The following is a 24,115-nucleotide window of genomic DNA, read 5'->3' as shown; positions in this document are numbered from 1 at the left end:
TTGGAATAGGAATTAAGAGGATCGCAGATATTTTAGGGCATATATATGATACTAGAAGAACAGCTCATGTAATACTCTTGGTAGCAGGCTGTAAATTGAATCCACTTAAAATGATCAAAAGTTAATCGAGCTACTTATCATACCTCTTAGAGTTGGTTTTAAATTGATTTTCAACAAGCCAAATTATATCCTCTGTTGGAGCATGGATTTTATCACACTAGAGATGATGTCTTTTTTGAAAATAAAAAGATAATTTAGTCTTGTGACTTAGCAGTTTGGAAATTAAAGAAAATCCTTCAAAGGTAAACTAAATAGAAATTTAGTTTCTATGTGGTGGTATTGTCAGGGGTGTGGGGTGGGGAGGAGGCAGATAAAACTCATCTTTTAAGACTTTCTTTCAAACCTCTCACAGTTACTCTCTGTTTCTGGTCGGAGTCCGCTTTTGTGTGTGGCCCAACCTGACTGCTCCTTAGACGGGATAGATGCTATCAAGGACTTTGCCTACCAGTTATATACTTGGTGTTGAAGGTCCAGAAGGAAGGCATGTGAAAGAGACAGTGACGTTTGTCCTCTTCATAACCATGACTTCAACCCTTCTCTGATTCTCAGAAGCTAAATTCTGATGTAGTGATGGACATGGTAGCTACTCTGGCAAATTTAGCTTCTACCACCCCTGCCTTTCCGTCCTCCTCCTGGGTTGTGTATATCTTTATTTCATGGGTATATGCAACGCTGGGCCAGAATGTGTTATTAGTTGATAAAAACATTACTATATGCAAATAATTATTCACTTTTGCTTTTATTCATGGATTAGGAGAAATAAGGATAATTTAAGACACATAAGATACATGATGGGAAATTTAGAATGGAGAATGTATGTATTAAAGTGTCATCATGCTGAAAGCTCTATTCGTAATGTTCATGATATCCAAAGAAAAACAGTGGTTTGTTTCATTATTTAAAGTGTACACATGCAGAAAGATGTCTAAAATATATTTTCACCAGAACATTTAAATAGTTAAATGTGATTCTTAAGGAAAAGGGGGAATAATAATGGACAATTACTATTTTTGTTTCTTTAATGAATACTCAGTTTATACTAGGCAGTGTGCTTATAAGTAAGCACTTTGCATGCATTATTTTATTCTAAATGACATAAATTTTACATTATCATCCCATTTTCAAGAAGAGAAAACTGAAGTTTAGTGAGATTAAATAACTTGTTGGGGATCCTATACATATTAAGTAGAGTAGCCAGAAATAGAACCAATGAGTTTGACTCCAAAGCCACTAATCTACCATACTGGACTGAAGATCAGAATGGGAGATGCACCTACTGGGAAGTAAATTGCAGGTCAAGTTGTGAACCTCTCTGGATATTGGTGAAGTAGCTTCCCATGAAGGAGTGACTTCCTTCCTCTCCCCATTCTGATGATAACCTTTAGGATTTAAGGAGACTCTGCTTATGGGAACCTTCCACGAAAATCACCTCCTATCTGTTTTGATTGTGCTAAAAAATGTTTCTAGCCATATTTTTTTTTTAAAGTGTTTTCACATGAACCCTTTTAACTACAGATATTTAGATGGTGAAATATTTGGCCTCTTTTTTGTCCTTCTCTGTTCATTTTATTTCTTATAAAAATTCACAACCATAATTGGAATAATTCTAAACAGAAAATTAATATTGAAGAGAAAAATCATCATTTTACCTTCCTTTTACAGAGCATTAGCTTTGATTAAAATATTTGTTGAAAGAGTGAGTGAATTTGGGACTAATCTCTCACATCTCAGGTCTGGATTCCTGAAATATATACTGTTCTTACTCTCATCAGTAATTGGGAGATGATTAATTTTAGCTTTGAAAACGTGATAATTGTCCCTAGTCTAGTACACAATTTCGTTCATATTAGTCCATTTGTAAGACTCTAGTGTACCTCCTGACCTTCAGTTATGTGAAAGGAATCAGTGAACAATATAGCAAAACATTTTATTTAGTTTATAAAGTGAAGTTCCAAAAATTGTTCCCTTAGTCAACTGAGAGCAATATGTTGGAAGAAAACTCTAGAAACACACATATGTAGAAAGCATTTAAAAGTAATCCTAGAAAGGGAAGGTTCATTAAAGTCAGGAAAAGTTGATGATTTTTATTTTCATTTGATTTTTTGCCCATTTATTTTTAGAAACAAATAAGGAAGATTCAAGTATGCATAGAAAAAAATTACTCAGTATTATATAAAGTTACTTTCTAGAAATTTTTAATCAATTTCCCTTTCTCTGAATCAGACTGTTGGTACCATTTAAACACAGTGTGATGCCAAATGAGTAGGCAGTTTCTAGGGAATATAGTCCAATGATTTCTCTCCCTTAACATCTTGAAAAGTGTAAAAAGAATTATCCTGTGAACCACTCAGCACATGTTTGCCCCTGAAATAGTTCAGCAGTGGCAGTAGTAACATTTTCATTGGTCATCTTTTCAAATAGCTTATAAGTGGGAACTATTACTGTGTGGAAAGAGAACCTTTCTATTAGGGAAAACCTGGACAGTGAAAACTTTCTTCTACCTGGTACCAGATCCCCTACTTGGGGATCTCCTACTTAGACTCTATACCAGACCATAGCTCTTTATACATTACCTTTATATTCACCTTGTTCTGTGCTCCCACCTCCCCTCAAAATTTTCTCTATCCTTAGAACCTGCATTTGCTTTTATAAATATAAGCTTTCTATATATCTCTTACTTAAGGTATGATCATTTTTTTTTCAAGTTTCATTTTTATTCAGCTGTAGCACTGCATTCCTCTAAGCCATCAGAATTTCCTTTGGACTGATTTGCAATGTGTTTGGTGTTTGCTAGCAAATGTGGGACATTTCAGTTTGTGTCCTTTCTCCACATGGTATAAGATCTAATTACCACTCAGCATGAAATAGCAGCTGAAATGAAAAAGGCAGCAAGAGAAGGCCCTGGCTTAACTTAGAGCTAATCAACGACTTCCTTCTTACATACTTCTCAGCTGCAAAGAAAAAGGGAGCTAGCACTCATTAAAGTAACTCATGTATTAAACATTTTTTTTCCTTCCTTGATTTTAACTGAAATGGGGGATTTGTTCAAATCTTTATGGAAGCAAGACATTAAATGACACTTTTAATTTGTACTAGTAGTCACCGATGCTTCCTTAAACTGTGCAAAATATTTTCATCATCAGGTTTGCTAAAAGTAGTCCCATCCTATTTTCTTGACATTTAAACAGATAAAACAAACAACATTTATGGGACTCAAATAAAATCAAATGAATGATTAATCACTTTTTATAAAGCTTAGAATTCTACTCAATTTTGAGCTTTTGGATCCTGAATTTATCTTAAAAAGAACCTCTAGATTTATCTTTAAAGCATGTGTCATCTTAATATAGTAGTTTTGGGGCTTTATATTTTCAGGAGTGAATGAGTTAGGTAATTAACCTATCAGGAGAAAATGATTGATATCTTTACTTTTTAAATTACTGTGGTCTGAGTTTTTACTTACCAGATAATCAAAAATTTAAGAAGTTAGATAATATGTGGTGTTGGGCAGATACGGAAAAACATCTACTCCACCAGTGTATGGAATATGTATTGTTACAACACCTCTGGAGGGAAAGCACCTTCATCAAGAATGGAAATGTATATACTCTTTGACCTAGCAATTCCACCTCTAGGAACCTGTTCTTGAACGCATATGTATAAAAATGTTCCTAGTGATAATATTTGTAATATAAATAGAAAAATGCAGAAAAGTCATTAATAGGAGAATATTAAACAAATCATGGTATGTCCATATCCAGATACCTCATTCTTTTTGATAGCTGCTCATAAAGAGAATGAAATACACTTGCATGTATTGATTGGGAATATCCTATAAGTTATCCTATTCCATGAAAGTAGCAGATAGTTTTCTTCTTTGTTTTCAAAGAGCAGAGGATAGAGATGTGTTTATACAACTTCTCTCCCTCACCTCCCTCACATAAGCACATATTCACACATCTATAGATAGATGGATGAAGGATACAAAAGAAATTGTTGGTAGCATGTATATCTGGTGAATGGGACTATGGGTTTGGAATGGAAGGCGGATATTTTTGGTGGGGGCAGCATACTTTTTTGTGCTATTTGAGTATTTTTTTTGGCATGTGTATATATTATTTTTCAATTAAAAAGAAATTTTAAATTAATGACCAGGTCTACCTTTTTCTGTTTTAGGACTCAGCCCAGGAGAGTGTTATCACTCGAGATATTCATCGTACATTTCCTGCACATGATTACTTTAAAGATACTGGAGGAGATGGCCAGGAATCACTCTACAAGATCTGCAAGGTAGGGCCCTCCACCTCATTTTTTCTAACTTATTTTACAGGGCCATATTTTAGGAACCCATCTTAAAGACTTTTAGATTTTTTTCTGTCTTTATTTCTTATTTGCACTGTGCCCTATTGATGCTGGACAGCCGAAGTCCCTTGCCAAGAACTCTCTTGCATGAGAAAGAATTCAAGAGCAAGGTGTTTAGAGAAAGGGACAAAGATTTATTAAGTCTAGAAGTAAGAAAGCTATTTCACTAAGTAGCGACCTCTCATCCTAGGTGAGGAAGACTACCCTCTTTGCCTCTAATGAAGGTTTTAAGTTTTTAAAATTAGCTAATGGTATAGGGAGGGACTTACTCTGTAACTTTGGGTTTATCATTTACATTGGGTGGTTAGTTTTTCCATTGTTTTAGGGTTGCAAAGTTACCTACAGGGAGCAATTTGAAAAATGTTGAGCTTTTATGAATGTCGAGCTTTTAGAGGGAGTGGAGTTTTATGGTTTTCCATGAATCAGATTTTGTGACTCTTTTTATGACATGCTGGCTTTTAGGTTAAGGGTCAGCCTAAAACCAAAATGACTTTACTTAGGTCAGCTTGTCTCCTGAGTCTCCCTTCCCTCCTGCCTCAGTGTTCTCTGCTCAGTACCGAGTCCTGAAGGCAACTTCTTGGCTGTGTGTTCTATGCATCCTCATCAGGGAGGGGCGCAGTAAGGCCTCACTTTGGCTCTGCTGCTAACACAAAAGGAACAGAACGTCCTCTCAGGTGACGTAGTGAAGGCTCAGAGGAGTCCTGAGGACTGTCCTTTGGAGAAGATAATGTGGCAGTTGGCTCAATTTTTGGACAATACATAAGGGTAAGAAAACAATGTGGTTTTTAAATACTAGCAAGTTCTCTAATATTATTGGTATATTTTAACTTATGTCACATTAGACATCTTCATGCAGTTTTTGTGTCCCACTTTTAAAAATCTTTTCCCTCACTATTAATAAGCCTGGAAGAAAACTTTTTTCCTGATTTTTAGTAAATATGCTCTACGTGGATATAAAAGATTCTGTTTTTGTTAATGTTAATATAGTAGTTTCGGAGCTAGATTTTTAATTTTTTAGGTTATATCAGGTTATTAATTTTTAAAGGTTATATCAGAAATGCAAAATGACTTTTTAAATCATTACCTATAGTTAACTCATATTGTCAATGCTAATTGAGGCCAAAAGCTAAAAATTACAAAGTTTTGCCCTTTATCCTCAAATTTAAGATGCCTTATGAAATGTGGTGGACAACTCAACATCGTCCTCACCCCCCATTACAGTAGAGATTATTACTGAAGATGAACTACACAAAAATCTTGTAATAATATGGAGAAAAAGCAAATACCATGGCTAATTTATAAGTTGTATAATCAGTTCCTGAATAATCAAATTTATCCTTCTATTGAGTAGCAAAATTTGCCAGTGGGGTTTCAGAAGTACATATCAGAGTTATTTTATATTTACTGATTTTTTTTTATATTATATATAAAAGTACTTGCTTGCCTGCTTGTGCTAACCAAGTAGGACTGATGCTTCATTCTGCAAATGGCATAGCTTTCATTAAAATCCTTCTTGCATGTTTGTGGTTTAGCCCTCTCTGCCCACTCCTATTTTATCTTGTCTTTGTTTTCTTTCCTTTCCTTTTTTTCCTTCTCTCTTGATGTAGCCGTTTGGAAGATTATAAACACCGATCAGAAATCTCTTTTTATATGGATGTATCATTCAGAGCTAGAAATGCATAAATAACTTAAAATCTGAGAGTGTACTGACTTCTGGAAAGTAATACATCATCTAGTTTTAAAATATGCTACAAACCATTGAATACCGTTACAAATGTATAACATACTCATTATATGAGTGTAAAAGGCAAAAGTAATTATTTAAAATTTTTCTATCAATTTTGAAATTCTGTAAGCTAATCAGCTTCTGACATGTGTAGGGACGATGTCAAAATTTATGTAGTTTCCTAGTTTATGGGGAAGGGTCTGACTTATGATATATGGGAGAACATTTTCCCCTTCACATTCAACATATTTTCAGCCAACCAGTAATTTTTCCTTCAGTTTTTCTCTGGCTGATACTAGAAAGTTTTTTCACATAACTAAAACAGATGGTTTTATGTGCTTTCAGCCTCTGACTTACAATTGTGCTCCCTTGTAGTAAAAACAGTATTCCCCTCATTATACAATATTTACAGGAGAAATATCTGAACCATTACCAAACACAAAGATAAAATTTAAATAGTTGGTACATTTAAGTAGTTGATATCTTTGATATTACAGATAATAATACAACCTTGCTTTGATATTGCAGATAATAATTCAACCTTGAATTCATTAGACAGTACTCCTTAGTACATTCACACAGCTCATGTAGCCATGTTAGATTATCAATGTATATTTGCAACATGATTAGACAGTTTTAAAGCTCTTTCTGAGTAAAGAATATTGCAACAATGTAGCTCTAAAATACCTTATAACTGCTGAATATTTTAAATTACACTAAATTTTGTAAAAATGTGGAAAACAAAAGAATCATATTAAAAGCATTTCAGAATTCAAGGTAGTAAATAAAAGTTGCTAAAGCTTATAATGTTGTACTAAAATATATATTACCTAAACATGATTTTACAACACGCTTAGATAATGGGGGAGACCAGAAATGAATATATCAGAATATGTTGGAGAAACCAAAATTTGCTGTGTTCCTAAGTGACACAATTCCTTCTCTTCTTGATCTATTATTTAGCAGTTTAGTGCTCATGCAGGGAAATCTCAGGTGGTGGTGATAACTCACAAATAGGAAAGCATACTTAATGACACTTTAGAATTGAATATTCATCTCAAGTTTGTGTATACACTTTCCTTTGCTTTTTCTATCCAATTTGAGCTATAGTCTTTCATTTTAGGACTTTCATCCCATATCCCCAAAAGTTGCTCTATGTAAAAAGGCCACTGAATGTGGTCTACCTGTTCTATCATTTTTATCTCTAGAATCATATCCAACATCATACCTTACACTCTCAGCAATATACCTTTGAATTTCCATCCTGGATACTTTGCACAAACCTGAAACATTAATAATACCTTGATTAAAATGCTTCTTCTTTATCAGTTTTTTTTTCTTTAATCTTTTTCTTGTCTTACTGCACTGGCCAGAACCTCCATCATAAGTGTTAAAATGAAGCAATCATAGTGGACATCCTTGTCTTGCTCCCGATTATAAAAGAAATGCATCTAATGATTTACTAGTAAGAATGATATATCTTATTCACATTAGCAACACACTTATAGACCTTTTCTTATGCAGTGCCTTCCATCTGTTATATTAATTGCAAATTTACAAAGTACTTTCACATATATTACCTCATTTATTTCTGACAACTTCTTATCACTGGAGCCTATACTAGAAATATAATATGCTGTGCTCTTAAATTGAAACAGAAATTATTAAGAGAATTTCAATTATAATAAGTGTGGATATCAATTTTGGTTTCAAGGATACAGAAGTCTGACTTTGTAGTTGAAAAGTTTTCTGTGGCTCTGGTGAAATGAGAAATGATCTGAACTGTCAGATTAGAGGGAAGACTGTTAAAAACTTGCTGTCATGTTTTAATGGCCCTGTCAATTTCCATTTTTGCCTCTTAATATCTTTTTCAGAGTAGGAGGAAATTGAAATGGTTCAAAGATTCTTCTGTTGTCATAAATTTATATGTGGAAGTTAAACTGAAAGTGTAATAGAATTCATAGGATTCTGAAAATGAAAAGTTTAGGGTTCTCCTACCTCCCTCCATCCCTCCCTTCATCCTTCCTTCCTTCTTGTCTTTCCTATTAGTCAAGTCAGTAACATTTTAAAATAGTGTCCTTGAAAGGAGGAAAAAAATACTAGCTCCCCAAGTATCTTTAGCACTTTTCTAGTTTAAATATGATATAAAATCTATTTTGAGTTGGGAGACAGGTTGGCACAGTTTAAAGGACTGAACATCAGGAAATCTGGTTCTTGATTCTTTTCTTATGCAGACCTAAGACTATGGGAAAATCACTTTTTGGATTTCCTCCTCATTAAGGCTATGGGGTCTGATATGATTATTCTGATTTCGAATTCCAATTTGCAATGATTCTGTGTTTAAATTTTTTTTTCTTAAAATATAACAGATGAGTACAGAATTTAATAATTCCTGTGTCAGGAATAATATATAAAATATAGCTCTGTCTCTCAATACCAGAGCTATAAGTGAGTATGATTTAACATTGAAGACTTCACCTGGCCTTCTGTTGTGTTTGGGTGTGTGTTTCATGCACACATGAAATGGAATACATTTAGCGATTTACTTTGAGATACATATCTCTTTAAAGACCTAAGACCAGTCAGTCAGTCAGAGTAATCAGTTAAAATATTGTTCACAACAGTATAGATTGAAGAGACTCTTGGTGTGCGATTTAATTTGAGGCATATTGCCTTTTCTAATTTTCTTATTAGAGCAACTGTTTTCTGAAAAAGAGGCTACTGTTGTGGATTGAATGGAGGAATTGAATATATTACATAAAGATCAATACGTTTGTTCATCTGGGTTAATAATTTGATCATATAATGGTTTGTGGAAGGACAAAAATAAACTTAATCCTTGTTTTATCAAATATTATTCTCAAAACTAGATTAGATTTAATGTAAGAACTAAAACATTTCAGGTATTATTTTGATACCAGTAACGAGTGACCTGCTACATGATTTTGAAGAATGCAAATGATCACTGACTTCTGTAAAGTTAGATATAATTATTTATATTGTTTTCTCGAGTTGGTTATAGGGATGAATTATTTTTCACTGAGTTGATTATATTTTCAGTATAAGTTTCTATTTCACTACCCGTAATACAACTCTCTTCTTTGGGGTGCCTGAATGATTCCTTGCTTGTATGATAGCATTTACCAAACACATTATAGGCCACTATTCTTTACAAAGCCCAATTTGCTCAAGAGCATTAACAAGCTGTGGGACTGCTCCTGCTCATATCCTTAGAATCTGATTGGCTCCAGAATAAGGGCTCATGGGTATGGAATATAGGTGTTCTGGATCAAAATGCACCCAAAAGGATTTCCTGTAGAGCTGTACCTTGGGGGGAATCAGACAGCCCTTGGAGAATCAAGCAGGCCTTTTCTGTTCTCTGTGTACCTCCTTTCTCCCTTGGGGTTCTGGCATGCTTCTTTGAGTCATAGCAGTCTTCTAAAGTAGACCCAAATAGGGTGCTACTAAGGAACCCTTTGAATCTTTAGGGTCACTGTGCTTTGCCAGCACATCATAATGAGCAGTGAATTAAGTGGTTTCAGAAGAGCTCCTTGAGGTTGGCAGAGTATTCTCAAATAAATTAGTTTCCTTAAGGAAAAATTAATTCTTTTAGGTCATACAGGAAGGCTTGGAGAACCTTTCTAAAATTCAGATGATGATCAACATAATCACAACAATAATAGTGGAAACTTGTGAAGCACTTGCTTAGAAAGCACCTTTCTACCTGTTGTTATGTGATTTCCATATGTACTCCCATAGGGCAGATTGAATTTCTTGCATTTTATAGATGAACGCCAGAGAAGTTAAATTATTCACCTAAAATTATATAGCCACTAAATGGAAGAGACTAACTAGAACCCAGCTCTGTTAGCTTAAAATTCTATGGTATTTCCATGCCACTATTATGATTGTACATTTGTAATGAAGAAGAAAAATTATGATTATTAAATACCTTCTGTATACCAGAAACTGTGCTAGGTCTTTTAACATGTATCATGTTACATAGTTTTGACAATTATCCTGGAAATAAAAACTATATCTGCATTCTTTTTTTTTTAAAGGTTTTTTTATTTATTCATTCGAGACACAGAGATACAGAGAGAGAGAGAGAGAGAGAGAATATGAGCAGAGGGAGAAGCAGAGGGAGGGGGAGAAGCAGGCCCCCCCCACCGAGCAGGGAGCCCAATGCAGGGCTCCATCCCAGGACCCTGGGATCATGACCTGAGCTGAAGGCAGACGCTTAACCATCTGAGCCACCCAGGCGCCCCTATATCTGCATTCTTATAATTAGGTGAACAAATTCTCAGGAAGACTAAGCATTTACTCATTTCACACAGTTAAGAAATTATGAAACTGATATTCCTTTCTAGGTAGGTCTGTCTAATGGCAGGGTCCATGTTTTTTGTATTATGGTGGCTTTTCTTTATTTTAAATGGACAGTGTTTAAATAGCAGGTGATTTATCATCAATGTAAGTTAAAGCTAGAGGACTAGAAAATATTTTTCTGTCAAGCTAAAAACTTAAATGCAAAGAAGAAAATGACCTTATATGCCTATACATATAAATGTCTTATTAAAAATAGTAATAATAGGGGCGCCTGCGTGGCTCAGTCATTAAGTGTCTGCCTTCAGCTCAGGTCATGATCCTGGGGTCCTGGGATCGAGCCCCACATCCGGGCTCCCTGCTCAGCAGGAAGTCTGCTTCTTCCCTCTCTGCCCCTCCCCGTCCGCTCGTGCTCTGTCTCTTGTTTTCTCTCTCTCAAATAAATAAAATCTTTAAAAATAATAATAATAAGGAGAAGATCAGGGACACCAGTGGGGTCTTCACCAGTGTACTGGGAGTTACCCAAGCTCCTAGTCCAGGTAAATGTTTTAATTATTTTTTAAAATTTTTATGTATTTTTAATTCCAGCTAATTAACATACAGTGTTATATTAGTTTCAGGTGTATAAATAGTGATTCAGCAATTCTGTACATTACTCAGTGCTCATCATGATTAAATGTACTCTTAATCTCCTTTATCTGTTTCACCCATCCCTCCACCCACTTCCCCTTTGGTAACCATCAGTTTGTTCTCTATATTTAGGAGTCTTCTTTTGTTTGTCTTTTGTTGTTGTTGTCCATTTGTTTTGTTTCTTAAATTCACATATGAGTGACATTTCATTTAGTATTATACCCCTGAAATCCATCCATTTTGTTGCAAATGGAAGATCTCATTCTTTTTTATGTATTACAATTATGTTTTTGCTAAGATAGCCAGTGCAAGATTACTCAGAAGATAGACCGAGGACATGCTTTGGGGCACCACAAAAGAAAAATGAGTTCATCTTTAATGACCACATCTAGAATTTTATAATCTGAAATTCTAGAAAGAAGTTATGTTAATTTTAGCATGCCTGTAAATTTTTATTCCTTTTTTAAAGATTATTTGAAGTACATTTGGGGAATGGACACCTTTAGTGATTAGGGCCTTTAATGATTTAAATAAGACCTTATGGACTTCTAGGGGTGCCTGGGTGGCTCAGTCAGTTGAACGTCTGGCTCTTGGTTTCCACTCCGGTCGTAGTCTCAGGGTCGTTGGATCGAGTCCTGCATCGGGCTCTGACTTAGTAGGGAGTCCGCTTGAAGATTCTTTCTCTCCTTCTCCCTCTGCCCCTCCCCCTGATCATGCTCTCTCTCTCTCTCTCAAATGAATAAATAAATCTTAGAAAAGACCCTAGGGACTTCATTTTTTTAAAAGATTTATTTATTTGAGAGGCAGAGGGAGAGGAGCCTGATGCAGGGCTGGATCTCAGAACCCTGAGATCATGACCTGAGCTGAAATCAAGAGTCCGACCCTTAACCAACTGAGCCACCCAGGCGCCCCTACCCTAGGGACTTCTAATAATAATAAATAGAAATTGAGTATCACAGAAAGCATGTATTTTTCTTGTAGCTGATTATAAGAAGGCAGTCTTCTTTTTTTCCACCAGTTTTATCAAGAAAAAATTGACATCACCATATAAGTTTAAGATGTACAGCATGATAGTTTGATTTACATATATTGTGAAATGATTATCACAATAGGTTTTGTTAGTATCTATCATTTCATATAGGTACAATAAAAGAAGAGAAAAAAATGTTCTCCTTGTGATGAGAACTCTTAGGATCCACTCTCTTAACAACTTTCCCATATTCCATACAGCAGTGTTACCTGTCATCATCATGTTCTACATTACATTCCTAGTATTTATTCATCTTGTAACTGCAAGTTTCTACCTTTTGACCACCATCATCCAGTTTCCCGTCTCCCCACCACCTGGCTTTGGTAACCACAAATCTGATCTCTTTTTCTATGAGTTTAGTGTTATATTTGTTTTTTCTTTAGATTCTACATGTAAGTGAGATCATATAGTACTTGTCTTTCTCTGACATATTTTACTTAGCATAATGCCTTCAAGGTCCATCCATGTTAGGCCTTCATCTTTATAAAGAATGGTTTCCTTAAAATCACCTTACATCTCATTGTTACCATTAAAAAAAAAAAAACTTTAATAAGTATAACATTTAATATACATATAGAAAAATGCACAGATATTGAGAATATAACTGAATTTTTACCAACTGAGTATGTATAATCACTATAGAATAAAGATACAGAATTTTACTAGCATTCCAGAAGCTTTCCTTTATTTCTTATACCAGTGGTTGCCTCCCCCAAAGGTAACCACCATTCTGATATATATTGCTATACATCAGTATTACATCTTTTTGAAATTTAAAAAGTGACGGTTGTGTGTTTGTTCCCATTGTCCATGAAGTTTATCCATGTTATTGTATATGGCAGTAGTTTATTTTATTGCTGCTTAATATTCCATGGTATAAATATACTAAAATATAGTGTCCATTTTATTCTTGGTAGGCATTTGGTTTGTTTTCAGTTAGCAATAATGTTGGTATGTACATGCTTATATTAATAGTGTTTTCTTAAACATATGTATTCGTTTCTGTTAGGTATAGACCACGAATGGAATTTCTGGGTCAAAGTGTGTAGACATGTTCACCTTCGGCAGATATTGCTAAACAGGTTTTCAGTTTTACAATTTATATTTCAACCAGCAGTGTGTAAGAATTCCAGTTGTGCTCTATATTTTCACCAACACTTGGCCAACTTTCAAATTTTAACCATTTTGGTGGATGTGTAGTAGTATCTCATTGTGGTTTCATATGCATTTTCCTTATGATTTCAGAAGATGAGCACTTTCCACATACTTATTGTCCATGAGGATAACCTCTATCATGACAAACTCGTTTGCCATTGCTTATTTTTACAATTGGGTTTTCTCTTATTACTGCTTTGTAGGAGATTTTTTTGTGCATCACAAATATGAGTCCTTTTTTAGGTATATGTATAGCTAATACCTTCTCTATGGCTTGCTTTTTTACTCTCTTAATAGTATCTCTTGATGAACAGATGCTATTAACTTTTTAAAGGCCCAATTCATTAACTTTTTCTTTTATGGTTAGTATATTTGTGTCTTGTTTAAGAAATATTTGTTTAACCCAAAGTCATGAAAATATTTTGTGATGCAATCTAGAAATTTTATTCTTTTGCTTTTTACACTAAGGATTATATATCTGTCTACAGTTGATTATTGTATGATAGAAGTCAAGGTTCATTTTCTTTCCATATGTATCTCTAATTGATCCAGCATTATTTTTAAACAACCATTCTTTCCCCACTTTATTGCTGCAGTATCCTTGTCATAAATCTGAACCATGTATATGTGGGTGTGTATCTGGACTATTTTTTAAAATTCTTGCTTTTTATAATTTCTTTTTTTTATATATTTGATACATAACATTGTGTAAATTTAAGGTGTACAGTGTATTCATTCGATAATTTATATATTGTAATGTGATTGCTATTGTAGTGATATTTAGCACCTCTATCATATTACATAATTATCCTATCCTTTCAGTGGTTGGAATAATTTTTAATTTCTGAGCAAGTTTGATTATTGTACAATATTATTGACTATATTTATTATACTATGTATTCACTCTCTTCTTTACTACTTGTTGTAAGTTTGTACCCTTAAAGAATATCACTCTTATCCCCTGCCTCCATCCCCTGATAATTACCATTTTACTCTTGGTTTTTTTACAAGTTTGACTTTTTTAGTTACACATATAAGTCATATCATACAGTACTTGTCTTTCCCTGTTTGACTTAACTCACTTAGCATAATGCCCATCCATGTTATAAATGACAGGATATCCTCCTTTCTCGTGGCTGAATAATATTCCATTGTGTGTGTGTATGTATATATACATATATACACACCACATTTTCCATTCATCTGTTGATGGGTATTTAGGTTGCTTCAATATCTTAGCTTTTCTGAATAATGCTACACTAAACATTGGTGTGCCTATATCTCTTTGAAATCCTGTTTTCATTTTTGGACCATTCCACTCCATTGATCTACTTGTCTATCTTTGTACCAGTGTCACACTATTAGAATTACAACAGCTTAACAATAGGTCTTTTTTATATTAGCATTTTATTCTATTTAAAGCCTTTTCATAAAGAATCTCTACTTTGCTTCTAAAAAAAAATCTTATAAGGCAGCAGGATGGGTGATACTATTATCATTTCAAAGATAAGAACAATTTATGTCCATAGTTACTTATCTGGATTTAGACAAATCCAGTGTTTTCTTCTTCTTTTTTTGTAGTTTCAAGTTTTTATTTTTTTCCTTTTTATTGTTATGTTAATCACCATACATTACATCATTAGTTTTGATGTAGTGTTCCATGATTCATTGTTTGCATATAACACCCAGTACTCCATTCAGTACATGTCCTCTTTAATACCCATCACCAGGCTAACCCATCCCCCCACACCCCTTCCCTCTAGAACCCTCAGTTTATTTCTCAGAATCCATAGTCTCTCATGGTTCGTCTCCCCCTGAAACAAATAATACATTATATGTTTTTTTAAAAAAAAGATAGTAGTCAGGTGTAGAATTTAGTGATTCATCACTTACATACAATGCCCAGTGCTCATCACAAGTACCCTCCTTAATCCTCATCACCCACTTAATCTATCCCCTCACCCATCTCCCCTCTGGTAACCATCAGTTTGTTTTCTATAGTTGAGTCTTTTTGCCTCTCTCTCCACCCCCCATGTTCATCTGTTTTGTTTCTTAAATTCCACATATGAGTAAAATCTTATGGTATTTGTCTTTCTCTGACTTATTTTGCTTAGCATAATACTCTCTAGCTCCATCCACATTGTTGCAAGTAGCAAAGTTTCATTCTTTTTTATGGCTGAGTAATGTTCCATTGCATATATACACCACATCTTCTTTATCCATTCATGAGTTGATGGACATTTGGGCTCTTTCCATAATTTGGCTATTGTTGATAACAGTGCTATAAACATTGGGGTGCGTGTGTCCCTTTGAATCTGTATTTTTGTATCCTTTGGGTAAATACCTAGTAGTGCAATTGCTGGAACGCAGGGTAGTTCTATTTTTAACTTTTTGAGGAACCTCCATACTGTATTCCAGAGTGGCTGCACCAGTTTGTATCCCCACCAGCAATGTAAGAGGGTTCCCCTTTTTTTGCATCCTTGCCAACATCTGTTGTTTTTGTGTTGTTAATTTTAGCCATTCTGACATGTGTGAGGTGATTAACACTAGGTCTTATTATCTGATAGTTTTTGGCCTACAACTTCGTTCTACTTCAAAATTTGTCTTACTGTCTTGGACCTTCATACTTCCATATGTTAGAATCAAGTTGACAATTTTTGAGAAAGAAGAAAAACTTCCATAAGGATTTTGATTGATATTGCATTGAATCAATACTTTATCAGTTTTCTTAGTTTTTTCAAAGAGCCAACTTTTGGCTTTGTTGATTTTATCTATTATATATTTGCTTTCTATTTCATTGATATCTGCTCTTTTTTATTTATTTATTTTTAAGATTTTATTTATTTACTTGAGAGAGAGAGAGTGAGAGCTCAAGAGAGGGTACAAGCAGGGGGAACAGCAGAGGGGGAGGGAGAAGAGACTTCCCACTGAGCAGGGAGCCCGACGTGGGGCTCAATCTCAGAACCCCAAGATCATGATCTGATCTTAAGGCAGATGCTCAACCGACTGAGCCACCTAGGTGCCCCTCATTGATATCTGCTCTTATTTTTATTTCATTTATCCCATTTTAAGTTTGCTTCGCTGTTTTTTTCTAGCTTCTTAAGATACATGCCTGAATCAATAATTTTTTAGCCTTTCTTTTGTTCTAATAGGTGCAGAAAGGGCTACAAATTGTTCTTAGATACTGCTTTAGATGCATTTTTACAAAGTTGTTTTTCTGCATTAAAGCTGTAATTTTTAGTGTCACCTGGGTAGCTCAGTTGGTTAAGTGTCTGCCTTTGGTTCAGGTCATGATCTCAGGGTCCTGGGATCAAGCCCAATATGGGGCTCCCTGCTCAGCAGGTAGTATGCTTCTCCCTCTCCTTCTGCCTTGGCCTACCATTTGTGCTCTCTCTCTCTCAAATAAATAAAATCTTTAAAAAACTGTAATTTTTATAATCAACATAATTAAGGTTTAATTTACATACAATAAGCTGTATCTGTTTTATGCATGTAGTCTGATAAATGTTGACAAATGTATACACCTATGTAGCCATAATCAAAATATACTGCAATCAAGATACCAAACCTACATCAATCTAAAAAGCTTCTGCACAGGGGTACCTATGTGGCACAATCGGTTGAACGTTCGACTCTTGGCTTAAACTCGGATCATGATCTCAGGGTCCTGGGATCAAGTCCTGTGTCACGCTTTGCACTTACTGTAGAGTCTGCTTGGGATTCTCTCTCTCCATCCGCCCCTCCCACTCATGCTGTCTCTCTCTCTCAAATAAATAAATAAATAAAATCTTTAAAAAAAAAAGAAAAGCTTCTGCACAGTAAAGGAAATCATCAACAAAATGAAATGGCAACCTACTGAATAGGAGAAAATATTTGCAAATCACATATCTAATAAGGGGTTAATATCCAAAATGTGCAAAGAACTCATACAACTCAACACCAAAAAATTGAATAATTCAATTAAAAAATTGGCAGAGAGCATGAATAGACATTTTCCCAAAAAAGACATACAGATGGCCAACAGGTACATGAAAAGATGCTCAGCATCACTAATGCAAACCAAAGCCACAATGAGATATCACCTCACACCTGTTAGAATGGCTAGTATAAAAAAACAAAGAAAGAACAAGGGTTGGCAAGGATGTGGAGAAAAGGGAACCCTTGTGCATGGTTGGTGGGAATGTAAATTGGTGCAGCCACTATGGAAAACAGTATGGCGGTTCCTCAAAAATTTGAATATAAAACTACCATATCCAGCAATTCCACTTCTAGGCATTTATTTGAAGAAAACAAAACAAAAAACTAACTAAAAAGATATATGCATTCCTTTGTTTATTTGCAGCATTATTTACAATAGCCAAGATATGAAAACAACCCTTAGGGTTGAATGGAATTCAACCTTAGGGTTGAATTCATCTATGGATGAATGGATAAAGAAAATGTGATATATACATAGAATGGGATATTATCAGGCCATCATAAAGAATGAAATCTTGCCATTTGCAACAATGTGGATGGACCTTGAGAGCATCATGCTAAGTGAAATAAGTTAGAGAAAGCCAAATACCATATGATCCCACTTATATGTGGATTCTAAAAATAAATAAAAATAAAACAAGCTCATAGATACAGAGAACAGATTAACAGTTGTCAGAGGTGGGAAGTGGGCAAAGTCTGTGAAGGAAGTCAAAAGGTACAAAACAACCTTCCAGTTATAAGTAAATCATGGGGATGTAGTATACAGTGTGGTGACTATAATTAATAATACTGACAGATTGCATATTTGAAAGTTGTTAAGAAAGTAGATCTTAAAAGCTCTCCTCATAAAAAAAATGAAGCTGTATGGTGACAGATGTAAACTAGGCTTAATATGGTGATCATTTTGTAATTTAATATACAAATATCAAATAATTATATTGTATACCTGATAGTAATATGTTACATGTCAATTATACTTAAATAAAAATAAGCAAACAAAATATTTCCACTTCCAAAAGAGAAATGAATTACTGACAGGTAAAAAAAGGATGAGAAAATACTTTTCGTTACTTTTGATTGGGTACAAGAGAACCAAAGGAACCCTGGTTTTTTTTATTGTTTTATCATTTCATAAATCAAATAGATTTTCTTTCCAGTTAAGTTCTATGTGTTAAAAAAAGGATATCAAACATTTATATCACCCCCAAAAGTTCCCTAATGCCCCTTCACAGTAAATCCCACCTATGCCTGACCTCAGGCTACCATTTATCTTCTTTCTGCCATTAGTTTCCATTTTTCTATAATTTAATATAAATAGATCATACAAGTATATACTTTTGGCTTCTCTCATGCAGTGTAATGCTTCTAAGATACATCCATGTAGTTGAGTGTTTTGGTAGTACATTTTTTTTTAAATTTAATTTAATTTTATTATGTTAGTCACCATACAGTACATCATTAGTTTTTTTATTATTATTATTCTTATGTTAATCCCCATACATTACATCATTAGTTTTAGATGAAGTGTTCCATGATTCATTGTTTGTGCACAACACCCAGTGCTCCATGCAGAACGTGCCCTCCTCAATACCCATCACTGGGCTAACCCATACCCCCACCCCCCTCCCCTCTAAAACACTCAGTTTGTTTCTCAGAGTCCATAGTCTCTTATGGTTCATCTTCCCCTCCGATTTCCGCCCCCTTCATTTTTCCCTTCCTTCTCCTAATGTCCTCCGTGCTATTCCTTATGTTCCACAAATAAGTGAAACCATATGATAATTGATTTTCTCTGCTTGACTTATTTCACTTAGCATAATCTCCTTCAGTCCCATCCATGTTGTTGTAAAAGTTGGGTATTCATCTTTTCTGATGGCTGAGTAGTATTCCATTGTATATATAGAACACATCTTCTTCATTCATCTGTTGAAGGGCATCTTGGCTCTTTCCACATTTTGGCTATTGCGGACATTGCTGCTATGAACATTGGGGTGCATATGGCCCTTCTTTTCACTACATCTGTGTCTTTGGTAAATACCCAGGAGTGCAATTGCTGGGTCATAGGGTAGCTCTATTTTTAATTTTCTGAGGAACCTCCACACTGTTTTCCAAAGTGGCTGTACCAACTTGCATTCCCACCAACAGTGTAAGAGGGTTCCCCTTTCTCCATAACCTGTCCAACATTTGTTGTTTCTTGCCTTGTCAATTTTTGCCATTCTAACTGGTGTAAGGTGGTATCTCAGTGTGGTTTTGATTTGAATTTCCCTGATGGCTAATGATGATGAACATTTTTTCATGTGTCTGTTAGCCATTTGTATGTTTTCTTTGGAGAAGTGTCTGTTCATGTCTTCTGCCCATTTTCTGACTTGATTATTTGTTTTTTGGGTGTTGAGTTTGAGAAGTTCTTTATAGATCTTGGAAATCAGCGCTTTATCTGTGGTGTCATTTGCAGATATTTTCTCCCATTCTTGTGGGTTGCCTCTTTTTTTTGTTGACTGTCCTTTGCTGTGACATTCCATGCTCATGAATCAGAAGAATAAACATTGTTAAAATGTCTGTGCTACCCAGAGCAATCTATACCTTCAACGCCATCCCGATCAAAATTCCAATGACATTTTTCAAAGTGCTGGAACAAACAATCCTAAAATTTGTATGGAATCAGAAAAGACCCTGAATCACCAAGGAAATGTTGAAAAAGAAAAACAAAGCTGGGGGCATCACGTTGCCCGATTTCAAGCTATATTACAAAGCAGTGATCACCAAGAAGGCATTGTACTGCCACAAAAACAGACATATAGACCAATGGAAAAGAATAGAGAGCCCAGATATGGACCCTCAACTCTGTGGTCAAATAATTTTTGACAAAGCAGGAAAAAATATGTAATGGAAAAAAGTCTCTTCCATATATGGTGCTGGGAAAATTAGACAGCTATATACAGAAGAATGAAAGTCAATCATTCTCTAACACCGTACACAAAGATAAACTCAAAACGGATGAAAGACCTCAATGTGAGACAGGAATCCATCAAAATCCTAGAGGAGAACATAGGCAGTAACCTCTTCGACATCGGCCACAGCAGCTTCTTTCAAGATAATCTCCAAAGGCTAGTAAAGCAAAAATGAACTTTTGGTAGTACATTCTTTTGTATTGCTAGGTACTATTCCACTGTAACCTCATCAATTTTGATGCCATATTTTATTACTAGTTTCAAAAATTTTTTAATATCTATGATGGTATTCTTGACCCATTACATTTGGTGATTTTAGTTATTTTTTGGTATTGATTTCTATCTTAATTTTACTATGGTCAAAGAACATGCTCTGTATGATTTCGACATGTCTGAAATTTTTTGACTTGCTTTCTAAGTATGTTTTATTTTGGTATTATTACATAAACTCTGTAATCATACTTTTCTAATCTTTTTTTCTCCTCTTCTGTCAGTTACTGATGAAATTGTGCTAATATTCCCAACTATGAATTTGGACTTGTCTGTTATTCCTTTTAGTTCTCTCAAGCTTTGCTTTATGTATTTTGAAGCTATGTTATTAAGTGCTTACAAATTTAGTGTTATTATGTCTTCAAATTGAATAACCTTATTATCATTATACAATGTCTTTCTTATTGCTGATAGGTACTTTGATATAAGTATGGCCAAATTAGCTTTATTTTGCATTGTATAACTTTTACTATCCTTTTACTTTCAGTTGAGTTCTTACATTTAACGGGTCTCTCCTTGAAGCATTTTACAATTGAGCTTTGTTATTTTAACTAGTTCTACAATTTTTTAATTGTGGTATTGAGTATATTTTTAATAAACTTCTGACATTTAATTTTAAACTTGATATCTCACTATTTGTTTTCTATATGTCTCATCTGTTTGTTTTTTCCCTCATTTTCCACTTTATATTCTAACTACTGTATAGTTTGTATATTTTTAGTGGTTACTGTAGGGATCACAACAGACATTCTTAGCTTATTAGAATCCACCTTAGGTGAGTACTTCGATCACTTCTGTATAATTCAAGAACCTTATATCTCTTTAACTCCATATATTACTTTTTTGTTTATTGTCCTAGTGTCATGTATTAATTCAGAACATATGTTAGTACCCCCCCCATACACACACGGGGTATTATTTTTTGTGTTTTTAACCATCCATATTCATTTAGACTTACCTAGTTCTTCCTGCATTGCCTGCTTCCATCTGGGTTTGTTTTCCTTCTTCTTGAAGATATTTTTAATATTCTTTTTTTTTTTTTAAGATTTTATTTATTTATTTGACAGAGAAAGACACAACAAGAGCAGGAACACAAGCAGGGGGAGTGGGAGAGGGAGAAGCAGTCTTTCCCGCTCAGCAGGGAGCCTGATGTGGGGCTCGATCCCAGGACCCTGAGATCATGACCTGAGCCAAAGGCAGACGCTTAACAACTGAGCCACCCAGGCGCCCCTTAATATTCTTTAGTAAAAGTCTGCTAGTGAAAATGATTTCATTTTTCTGTTTGTCTGAGGGTCATATCATATCTTTATTTTGGAGAGATTTTCATTTGTTATGAAGTTCTAGATTAGCAGGGGGTTTTGCTGGCATTTTAAAAATGTTATTCTATTGTCTACAGGATTCCATCATTTCTGTTGAAAGAGGGCTGTCAATCTTATGGTTTCTTTAAATGTAATGCATCTTTTCTCTCTGCTTTAAAATTTTTTAAATTTATTTTTGGTGTTTCAACAGTTCTTCTATAATGTGCCCTAGTTCTTTATATATGTACTGCTTGGAGTTTGTTACTGAATCTGTAGCTTGACATAGTTTGTCACTTTTAGAAAATGCTCAGCCAATATCTCTCCAAATACTATTTTGCCTTGCTCCTTTATTCTGGACTTCCAAGTATTCATATTTTCCTATGTCACTTATGTCTCTTATTCTATTTTATATGTTTCCATCCTTCTTTTGTGTCTTCATCTAGATAAACTTTACTAATCCTCTCACCAGTCTATTGCCATCTTAATTTTGGTTGTTTCATTTTTCAGTTCTAGAATTTTTATTTGATCCTTCTTAAAAATAAATTCCAGTTCCCTCATGAATTTTTTTTCTATTTTCTTGAATAGATTAATCATAGGTATTTTAAAGTCCAAGTCTGATATCTCTTCACCTGTTCATATATTCCTATTGTCTCTTGTCTCTTGACTTTTATTTTCTCATATTTTCTTTCATGATTGATCATTTTTAATGGAAATCTAGATCTTGTATATGAAAAATTATATAAAGACTTTGAATGATTTTATTCCAGAGCAGATTTAGTGTTTTTCTTGTAGGAAGATATATATATATGGTGGATCCCTTTGACCCAGTGTTGACTATTTTTTGCTTTATGGGTGAGGCCCTTCCAGCATTTCAGCTAAAAGCCTCACTTATTTATTAGAGATCTTCCTCTTTGATGGACTCTACACCTTACTTTCTGTGTACCACTAAAATCTCTGCTTAGTTATTTTTTAATATTCTTGCAGACCACTTTTTCCAAAATTTTCCCTTCTATGAAATATTATTCTGCTCTTATGAGGAAATATGAGATCAAATTTTCACAGTGTTTTCTTCTAACTTTTTGTTAGACAAGTCGTTGGTTAATAATTTCAGATTTTCTGGAAGAGAGGGGAGATTTTCCCTGATCCTCTTGTTTACAGTGGGGTAAAGAGAATACTAGATTAGCATATTGATAAATCTTAATCTCTCAGAGTAAGAGTTTCATTTAGTTTCCCTGCCCTTAAATCACTCATTTTCCATTTTTTATTTTAGGTAAATTGTCTAATTCTGCTTCATTGCCAAGGACAGTTATGTTTATAGCCATTCAGAACAGCAAATGCATGCTCATGCATATACATACACATATAAAAGAAGTCTTAGCAACTTAAAGTTGAAAAGCTTCACTGTGTGTGTGTGTGTGTGTATTCAGGGGTTAACTTCATGCTTAGCTTTTGCTTATAACATTTCAAAAATATTTTTTATATTTGTTAGTATCACTAAGTCATACATGAGGTACTATTTTGAGATTTTATTTTTTATTTTTTGGTCCTTTTTAATATAAATATTAATAGGGTAGACTTTCTGTGAGTCCAAGCTCAACTGAGAAAATATGATGTTATTTTAAATATGAATTTTTCTTCTGAAACTGTAACAATGAAAAGGTCAGGTTTGTGAAGCTGGAGTCCTGGAAAGAGAACGAGTGATTTGTAATGCTCTTGAAAGTGTTTGAAGAGATTTTTAAAATTTCTTTAAGTGCTGGTTTTCTGAAATAGCTTTATAGTTTCTGTGAAGCCTCTACTCTTTCAACTGAAAGGCTAATTGAAGCTATCACACCATTACTAGAATAAAGAAGAGAAAGGGTAGGATTAGGAGGATGATAAAAATGTATAAAGTTAGAATACAGGGATTGGTATGCATTCTAAGGGTTTGCTTATAGCCACTCTTTTTCAAAAACAACATTATTCTTTGAGAAAAGAAGAAAAATAAGATTACTTTTTAAAATAGAAAAGGAAAAAACAAAACTAACCTGTGAAGACATAACACAAGGAGCCTTCAAATAAAATGCTACTCATGGTGTCCTGAATTTATGATTTTTCTCAAAATAGAGATCTATTTCTGTAGTAGATTCAAATATCTTAAATATCCCAAACAATAAATGCACAGTTATTCCTGAATGGATTAGTTATAGGGTTATGGGGACTTATTTCCTGTTTACTGTTATCCATTTGGCAATATCTTTACAACTTTGAAACCTCCTCCTTAACCAGACCTTTTCCTGCATCTTTTAAAGACCAAGGAAGGGTGTGAATCTGAATTGCTTTCCTCCTCCTTCCCATCTGT

The 24,115-nt window shown here is 34.4% G+C and overlaps 1 protein-coding gene across 4 annotated transcripts in view; it reads left to right on the top strand.

The window, feature by feature from the left end:
• RABGAP1L (RAB GTPase activating protein 1 like) overlaps window positions 1-24,115 on the top strand; it is a 769,071-nt gene that overhangs the window by 435,825 nt on the left and 309,131 nt on the right. For all 4 annotated transcript variants that reach the window (XM_035010758.1, XM_035010757.1, XM_035010762.1 and 1 more), the window contains one exon: window positions 4,237-4,350. In XM_035010758.1, coding sequence (XP_034866649.1) covers window positions 4,237-4,350 — 114 coding nt within the window. The remainder of the gene's footprint in view (window positions 1-4,236; window positions 4,351-24,115) is intronic.

The sequence above is a fragment of the Mirounga leonina genome, unplaced genomic scaffold, assembly GCF_011800145.1.
Source record: "Mirounga leonina isolate KUSES-001 unplaced genomic scaffold, KU_Mleo_1.0 Mir_154, whole genome shotgun sequence".
Taxonomy (NCBI): Eukaryota; Metazoa; Chordata; class Mammalia; order Carnivora; family Phocidae; genus Mirounga; species Mirounga leonina.
Note: the sequence above shows the minus strand (reverse complement) of the source record. Positions and strands in the feature narration are given on the sequence as shown.